General features: G+C 47.1%; 1 protein-coding gene across 1 annotated transcript; it reads right to left on the minus strand.

Moving 5' to 3' along the window:
• Window positions 1-341: 341 nt before the first annotated feature.
• slc16a6b (solute carrier family 16 member 6b) lies at window positions 342-8,991 on the minus strand. Its single transcript, XM_067232913.1, has 6 exons — window positions 8,664-8,991; window positions 6,925-7,193; window positions 5,693-5,836; window positions 3,487-3,615; window positions 2,193-3,089; window positions 342-1,717 (listed from the first exon to the last, which is right to left on the minus strand). Exons 2-6 carry the CDS (start codon window positions 7,172-7,174, stop codon window positions 1,434-1,436), a joined length of 1,704 nt encoding a protein of 567 aa, XP_067089014.1. The 5' UTR covers window positions 7,175-7,193; window positions 8,664-8,991; the 3' UTR covers window positions 342-1,433.
• Between the last annotated feature and the right edge of the window lie 185 nt (window positions 8,992-9,176).

Below are 9,176 nucleotides of genomic sequence, written 5' to 3' on the forward strand. Positions count from 1 at the left end.
TCTTGGCACTTTTATTAGTTGTACAAAGTACCAAATTCCTATATAGTAAGGACAAGGAACTTTTGAATTTGTATGCCCAAGAGGGATGTGTGTGTGTGTGTATAATGCCCAAGGGCTGGTGTGTGTGCGTGTGTGTGTGTGTGTGTGTGTGTGTGTTCCGTGAGCTATGAGGCATGTGATCTCTGACCTGGTTACTGTGCTTGCTCATTGAGCTGGGCTTGTTGGCTAGCTCAGCTAGCACCATGAAGTTAGCTAGCTCAGCTAGCACCATGAAGTTAGCTAGCTCAGCTAGCACCATGAAGTCCACTGACTCTCCCATCAGATAGCACACGTTCACTCTCTCATAAACTGTGTTTTTAATGAACAATTTAAAAAAAATAGCAGTGAGCTTTACAGCATTTGCATATCTTCGAATGAAAAACAATTCATAAAATAGTTTGACATTGACCATAGTGAGACATTGATTAAAACAGATTAACCTCAATTAAAATAGCTAAATAACATTTATCTATAAATAACAAGGGTTAAGCATCAGTGTTGAGAGTGAGAAGAGGCTGACGTCTGGGAATGAACTAGAACCAGACAGATTCTGTTTCTGTACTCATTCTCTTTTACCTTTAACAAAACAAAGAATTTATCCTTTACAGATTGATCGACTTCATCAAGTTACATGGATTGTTATTAAGCTCTTCAAGTTTATTCTCACATCATTTTTAAGCCTCGTCCATCAAAGTTCTGTCTGCTGAGAATAACATGCTATTGAGTACGCTGTTCTATTTGTGATTTTAATAACACTGATCATTGCAACTCAAGTGTAAAAGCCGATTGAGAATGCCTTTGTGTACAGTACAGGACAGAGACAGTGGAGTTAGTACACAGTAAAGCTCATATGCCTACTTGGAGTCATACAGTACATGCTTTTATTAATAACAAGAAAATCTGAATATTCAAGTTCAGTGATGCGTGTGAATTTGGGGAAGATTGATTCCAGTTGGAAAAGCCACTCAGGCCTGTATGTATGTAAACTTGTTCTGCACATGCAGGGGTCCCAAACAGATTACCTAAACAGTTTGATCCTTCTTCACAGTTAAAACAACCCCAAAAATCAAGTAGTCATCCCAACCGATAATTAGATACATTCAGACCTCCACAAACATTAGACCTCTCATTCCCTTACCTGAGATTAAGAAAGGATTTGGCCTGTTAAAAAAAAACAGATTTGGTGTCAGCGATGGGGTGAGAACAGTGCAATACTGAGAGGATTATACCAAGCCCATACCAGACCATGCAGGGAGCATCATTGACTCTGGGGTCTACTCAGAGAGCCAGGTTGAGAAAAACCAGCAGGCTGAGATCAGCTTCTTTGGGTGTGATGGTATGCAGGTGTGTTTATAGAGTACATTTCAGCTTTTATTTCTTCTCGTTTCGGATTTCTAAACTTCCTGCCGGTTGCCTGTGGGTCCCTGTCTGGGCTGAGACGTCTTGGCCGGACTGTCCTCCACAGCGAGGTCGACTTCCAGGAAGTCTGCCGAACCACTGTCCTGGGAAGTCTCCTCCTCCGGGTCACATCCCTTTCCCCCTCCCTGACGCTTCCTCTGGCGGCACATGCCGGAGTGAGCGGGCCCCACCAGCGCCAGGAAGAGGGCTCCCAGGGCCATGCCCGCCGCACACGAGTAGAACGCCGCGCCGTAGTTCTGAGTTACGTCCACCAACACGCCTGGGGAGAAACACGGGCAGACAGGCAATGTCAGAGACGCCTAGAATGGGTCCTTTGAGACTTCAAATACATTTAGGTCTAGCCACAGTACAAACACTTCACCTAAAGGAAGGAAGACACTGTATACAACAGGCCTGGGCAAAACGGCTGTAAGGAACTTTCTGATTCCACACATGTTTAAAAAAAAAGGTAGGAATGATAACAAAATACAAAATATATATGTCTTAAAATTACACACAGATATGTACAGTACATATTTGTACAGTACAATCAATGGACGTGTTTCTGTGAATGCTGAAAAACGGGAACATGGATAGGTTCAGTCGCTCATAGTCTATTCAGGATATGCTTTCGGTACACAATGGGAAATCCCTGTAATTACCCAGAACTGCAGTAAGTGATATGGCACCAACAAACACATCATATATACATGTCCTGGGAAAAGCGATTCCAGAGGGAAACCGAAGCCTCATACCTCCCAGTGGCGGCCCGGCCAGCCCCGCGAAGCTCTGGATGAACACGTACACCCCCACCGAGGAGGGCATCCTCTGGATCCCCACCACGTCCTCCTCAGCCAGCATGGGGATGTGCGTGGAGCCCACGGTGCCCATGAAGAAGCCGTAGAGGCCGCAGCACATCGCCAGCCCCCAGAACTCCCACACCAGGGTGAAGGCCACCAGCACCAGGCCCAGTAGGACTACACATCCCAGCAGCACCTTGGTCTTCCTCACGGGCGCCTTGTCCAGCACCACCCCGATGGACAGGCGGCCGCACACCTCGGCCACCGCCATGATGGACAGCATGTACGCCGCCATGTCGGGCTCCACGCCCCGGCTCTTGCTCAGCTCGATGATGTAGAGGGGCGGGGCGAAGAAGCCCAGCGTGGCGAACAGGCCGAAGAGGGAGTAGCAGATGAAGGCGCCGTCCTTCAGCACGGAGAAGTCCAGCAGTTTGGGGGTTGTCCGGGACTCCTGGGGGCTCGCCTGCTCTTTTACCCCAGCTTCGGGCCCCTCAGCCTGGGTAGGAGGGCCAAGCGATGAGCCCTGGTCCTGGTCCTCTCGGGCTTTTCCCTTCGGCTCCATCAAGGCTGCCGTCTCTTCTGCGATGACCACTGTCCGGAGGTCAGAGGTCGTGGTGGAGAGAGAGGTGACACCAGAGTCCCCGGAGCGGCCAGAGACCCCGGAGCTGATGGAGGCGCGGGTCTCCTCGTGCTCCAGCTCGTACGCAGCCTGCGAGCCCTCCGCCTCATCGCCCTCCGGCTTGATGACGATTGGTCGGAGCAGGACGCCGCAGCCAATCACAGAGGCCTGCAGGACCCCGATCACGATGAGGCAGTGACGCCAGCCGATCTTTTCTTTCAGGTAAGTGAAGGCTGGAGAGACAGAGGCAGGTAGAGAGGGCAGGGTGGCTTAGGATGAAATACTAACTTACAGTACAGTACAGTGTGACAGAAATGGTCAAGACAAACGATCCAAATATCTACAGTAAATCATTAGAGAACTATAAAAATAATTTCTGGGCCATTGTACATGTACATGGCCCAGATGCCAATCCCTTTCTAGAAACTACCCTCACAGACACAGTTCTTCTCGGTACATAACTGAATGTGGAAAGAGGACAGCGTTTGTGTGCAGCACATCAAATAAACATGAAAAGTTCCCTGTTATACGTATCATTACATTTTTTATTACATCCATGAAAGAAAAAAATAGAAAAATACCCGAAATCCTCCAAGACCTTTCAACTCCCAACTGTCTACCCGACCTCACCTGGAGCGAAGGCAAACATGGCGAAGGATTCGCCCGAGGAGGCCACAGCGGTGACTAACGACCGCCGCCGGGAGAAATACTGGGCGAGGAGGGTGACGGTGGGGAGGAAGGTGAGGCAGTAGCCTAGGCCTGGAACACACGAGGACATGAGGGGTCAGGGGTCATGACAGACACTGCCCCTGCCTGCCCCCACACAGCTGGGCTCAGGGTCAAAAGGTCAAGGTTCAGGGTTCAAGCCGTCAGGCCACTTTGACGATGTCAAGGGTCGTATGACATGAGACTGAGTCAGGCTCGGGGCACCTTTTAAATGGCGAACGCTGGTGGGAAAATACAATTATTTTACAGAGAGACAGACAGGACAAAAGAGAGAAGCGAAGGGGGTCATCGAGTTAGTCACTGCACTGCAAAAAAGGTCTGCTAAAATACAAGAAATTAACACTACATTTGAAGAGAAAATGACTTAATACTGTGAAATTATCTTGCTGCATGGACAGATAATTTTACTCGACAAGATATCTTAAAATAAGTTGGTTCCAGTCTAGAAATAAATAGGCTTAAGAATATACCACAAATTAAAAGATAGAAACTAGTAAATCATTTTTGAAACAAGATAATAAATATTATATTTCCAGAACTAAGATTTTAAATCTTGGCAAGCAGAACAATTTGCAGTGTGCTGGTTTCAAGGGGAGAGAAAAGTGTTTAGTGTTCATTGGCATTGAGAATTCTTTTTTTTCTCCACTTATTCAACATTCTGTAATTTTCTGTTCTGTCAATCCGTCCTACAGAATCGAGATGGCAGGTTAAAGGTGTTTGGCAGAGGCACAACCACGCCAGACTCCACCTCTTGAAAGGCCAATGTCCTTTTTTGACACTCCTGGCAATCCCTTGGTACATTCAAAGTTTAAAAGATGTTAAGAAATATGCAACTATAAAACAAGTCATCGTCAAAACAAATCATGTTCTCTTTGGATATGACCTTCGATAAGCCCTGTATCACACTGATTGTTAAACGGGCCGTACAAATCCAATTCGAGTTGATCATCAGATGTGTTTTGCGTGGGTGGGTGTATGTGTGCTAGTTGTGCCTTTAATGTAGCATGACAGCATGACTGTGTGTAGCCGATGGGAATTAGTTCAAACTTCACTCCTCAAGCGTAAATCCAGTCCACCCGCGCCAGAGAAAAGCTAGCTTTTCGTTGGCATAGCTGGTGAGTCGCCACGCTAGCGAGTCAGTCTGAGTTTGAGTACCAGCGAGGGGGAAGATTGAGATGAAGCAAACTGACGAGCAGCGCTACTACACCAGTGTGTGAGGGTGTGTGTGAGGGTGTGTGTGAGGGTGAGTGTGTGTGTGAGGGTGTGTGTGTGTGAGAGGGTTTGTGAGGGTGTGAGGGTGTGTGTGTGAGGGTTTGTGAGGGTGTGTATGTGTGTGAGGGTGTGTATGAGGGTGTGTATGTGTGTGAGGGTGTGTATGAGGGTGTGTATGTGTGTGAGGGTGTGTGTGAGGGTGTGGATGTGTGTGAGTGTGTGTGTGAGGGTGTGTGTGTGTGTGAGGGTTTGTGAGGGTGTGTGTGTGAGGGTTTGTGAGGGTGTGTATGTGTGTGAGGGTGAGTGTGTGTGTGAGGGTGTGTATGTGTGTGAGGGTGAGTGTGTGTGTGAGGGTGTGTGTGTGTGAGGGTGTGTGTGTGAGGGTGAGTGTGTGTGTGAGGGTGAGTGTGTGTGTGAGGGTGAGTGTGTGAGGGTGAGTGTGTGTGTGTGTGAGGGTTTGTGAGGGTGTGTATGTGTGTGAGGGTGAGTGTGTGTGTGAGGGTGTGTGTGTGTGTGAGGGTGAGTGTGTGTGTGAGGGTGAGTGTGTGTGTGAGGGTTTGTGAGGGTGAGTGTGTGTGTGAGGGTGAGTGTGTGTGTGAGGGTGAGTGTGTGTGTGAGGGTTTGTGAGGGTGAGTGTGTGTGTGAGGGTGAGTGTGTGTGTGAGGGTGTGTATGTGTGTGAGGGTGAGTGTGTGTGTGAGGGTGAGTGTGTGTGTGAGGGTGTGTATGTGTGTGAGGGTGAGTGTGTGTGTGAGGGTTTGTGAGGGTGAGTGTGTGTGTGAGGGTGAGTGTGTGTGTGAGGGTGTGTATGTGTGTGAGGGTGTGTGTGTGTGTGAGGGTGTGTGTGTGTGTGAGGGTGAGTGTGTGTGTGAGGGTGAGTGTGCGGTGGAGGAAGGTACCTGATACGAGGCCGATGGTGACGTACATCTCGTTGATGGAGGAGGTGTAAGCAGACGAGATGGTCCCCAGGCTAATCAGAAAGCCGCCGGCCATGACCACGGGACGGTAGCCGAACCGGTTACTCAGAACCGTGGACAGAGGCGCTGGACGGCACAGACACAGGAAGTCCGTTAACATGACACAGGAAGTCCGTTAACATGACACAGGAAGTCCGTTAACATGACACACACGCAGGACTATTTGTTTTCATACTTTCTTAACCCTCGTGCTGCCTTCGGGTCACATGACCCAAAGGTCCATAACGAACCATCGTTGTGTTTACCCAATTTTACCCAATACAAAAACAAATAAAAATAATTTTCTTTTAACATTCGCAATGTGGGGGGTCTAAGACAGCCCAACGGTTAAAAGAAAATGCTTAACTTTGTTTTTGTATGCGGTAAAGTTGTCGCAATACGACGGTGGGTCACAATGACTGATGGGTCAGAATGACCCGAAGATAACGCAAGGGTTAAATGACATTTACCCACATAGTACTACTTTCTCCATCTACAACCATTTGAAATAACATAGACCCAGGCTTAGGAACTGTACATTTTCTCATGCTTCAGAGTAAATAATGTCATTCTGTTTGGTTTGTATTTCACAATGTTTTCATTACTGTGAATTATCCTTGAAGGCTGGGAAAATGAATGCCAATAGATTTGGTCTGGCCTTAAATGCCAGCCTAAGAGAAAAGTCTTATCAGTTCATCAGACTGACATTCCCGTTCTTCAGCAGCTTCAAACTAGTCTGAGAATCATTTGTCGCCACATCCTGTGGTGTTCTGTCTGAGTGAGTGTGTGTGTGTGTGGTCAGGGCCGGTCGAGCTCTCAAGCCTTGAGAAGATATCCTATAAACTGCCATCTCTGCATGGCGACGCTGCTTTGCCCTCAGGTGAGAGCTCATGATGGCACTGTGGTTTCTGGTGTTCTGGAAGTTTCCTTTCTGTAACGGGGGCAGCCAACCTCTAAACAGACCTCTATAGTTTATACACTCGTGGTTGATTTTGTCATCTTGTTCACAATTCAATTGTGATAGAATGTGTGAGGGGGAGTTGAAAGTGGGGGAAAACGTGACTGCCTTAGTTGACACTGGAACCGCAGAACTGACAATGAAACCATCTCCTGAGTCTTTTTGACATCTGTGTTGTACCCCTCCCCCCCCCCCCCCTCTCTCTCCCCAGACTGACCTGTGAAGGTCAGGACAAACACACAGATGGAGATGACCCAGGACACTCGGCTGTTGCTCTCCTGAAACTCCTCCATCAGGTCCTGGAGGAACACCCCCAGGCTCTTGATGGTGCCGTAGGTGAACACCTCCACCAGGAAGAAGGCCAGGGCCACCGCCCAGCCCCAGCCCCCGTCGGGCACGGCCGGGTACACGCATGGCCCCAGGAGCCCCCTCATTGCTGGGGACGAGGACTTGGCAGACCCCCTCATGACTGAGCGGAGGCTACACCTGTTGGGGAAGACCGAAGTGCTCCGAGGTAAGAAGCTGGGCGAAGATATGTGATTATACACGGATATATCCGTTTGTTGTTGTTGTTTTTTCGTTATTGGGAAGTTGAATGCCTGTCACATTAAACCCTCTGAGTTTGTTTGGTTGACCTTTTCAACTGAGAGCCGAGCTGTTGCCACATCCAGGATGTTTATCTGTTTCCTAATAGAGGCTGTCAAGGCTTTTTACACGTTTTAGACAGACTTGCATGTTTGGTCTTTCCTTTGAGAGATAAACAGACCTTCGCTTTGAGGCCGCTCTCAGGGTCACTAGGGAAAGCAGACAGATGGAGTATCAGAAAAAAAAAAACGAAAGAAAAACTGTCTTTCATATTTTACACGCGAAATCTGGTTCCCTGCCACTGGACGTGCTTGCTACAGACACCTGCTTCATGCAAGCCACACCCAGCCTGGTTTTCTGTGTGGATCCTATCATCTCTGAGGTGGTTCTTAATCATAGAACAGATGATGATGTAACAGTGACATGTCACATGACTAACTACCTCGCCATAGGCTACTAGTCTTATTTTCCACTTCTCTTTGTTAATGAACTGGCTATGTGTCATAAATAAGTTTACGTTTAGATTTTCCTTGAGGGTTTAGGTTGGTTGAGGGGCAGTTCTACGTATGTGAAGCCCTCTGTGACATTGCTTGTAAAAAGGGCTATACAAATAAGATTTTAAAACTTGCATTTTAAATCAGGTTTTTAATTGTTAATGTAGTGTCTGTTCTTATTGTTATTGTATATTATGTTTTACGATTTTAAGTTTTACAGTAGGCCTAGGCTACAGTGGCGCTTTGAGTGCAAGAAAGCAATTACAAAATTACAATTACAATGTATTATTATTATGATAAAGAAAATTTCTCAAAATGTAGAACTCAATGCTGAAAGCGTGAAAGATGTTTAACTAGTTGGCCCGGGTCGACATCATACTTTTTAGCACGAGTAACCAACCATTCTTCAGTTAACGTTTGTTGGTAGCATAATGATCCGAGTGAACAATGTCATTGAGGCACACGCGTCACTGGACCACGTGGCACGTCACTGTTGTCCCAGTCGACCACGAAAGTGTCTAGTGTACAAGTCAGATCATTCAACGGATTAAATTCGGATTTAAGTGAAGGTGAGGTGATGTGGAAAAGTTATTGGCGGACCATGCGACTGAAGACGCCCTTTATCCGCAGTGCCGCAGTGGTATTAAGGGCTGTGCCCGGATTGTGTCAACCAAAGTTATCTACAGTGGGGTCTTGCCAGCTAAAGCCTACCACTACAGACACCGGTTTTTGTACCCTAGTACGGTAGCCTGTCCCACGGTCACCCAAATAACCCAAAACGTAGGCTACCTATACATTTTTAATAGCTAGTCACTGAAGCATCCCACATTACGCTTCTAAAGCAGCCTATAGTCACAGTTCAATGAGATCCACTTACCAAGCGGTATATTTGTAAAGTAGCGATAAAAAGTACAACAAAAAAGATGAAAAATGATCCAGATGTGATATCTAGACTAATGTGTGCTACCTATCTAAATTTTGCGCATATTTTTATTATCCGCATTTCTATCTAATATTACCCGCTTCCGCAAACCACTAACCAAGCTACTCCCAACAATAAACGCGAGGATTAGTTGATCTATGAAGGCTCAGGCGATCTATGGTCGGCTGAAGGGGGGAAAGCCGGTTGATTACAAATACGAATAATAGTCCAACTGCTCATTTCTGACGTCATATATCGCTTCCCTGGCTGAATATCCAACTGGTTCTCCTACAATGAGATGATAAGTCTTTCCTGTACATTTTGACAGCACATACCGGCTCAAGCCGGTATTCAAACGCGCGTCCACGCAAATGTGTCCTCAAGAACGCGCTTTCATTCTGGCAGAGAACCAATGCATCATGGTCTATAGAAATTGTCTTTGGATTGGGAATGAATGATGTAAGCAAA

This window comes from Osmerus mordax, chromosome 3, assembly GCF_038355195.1.
Source record: "Osmerus mordax isolate fOsmMor3 chromosome 3, fOsmMor3.pri, whole genome shotgun sequence".
Taxonomy (NCBI): Eukaryota; Metazoa; Chordata; class Actinopteri; order Osmeriformes; family Osmeridae; genus Osmerus; species Osmerus mordax.

Bases quoted from the DNA above. Each gene is read 5' to 3' on its own strand.
- slc16a6b (XM_067232913.1), bottom strand. From the start codon at position 7,174: ATGAGGGGGTCTGCCAAGTCCTCGTCCCCAGCAATGAGGGGGCTCCTG. The intron at 3,616-5,692 runs GTACCTTCCTCC...CGTGTGTTCCAG, and splicing joins CACCATCGGCCTCGTATCAG to GCCTAGGCTACTGCCTCACC. The intron at 3,090-3,486 runs GTGAGGTCGGGT...CTGTCTCTCCAG, and splicing joins CATGTTTGCCTTCGCTCCAG to CCTTCACTTACCTGAAAGAA.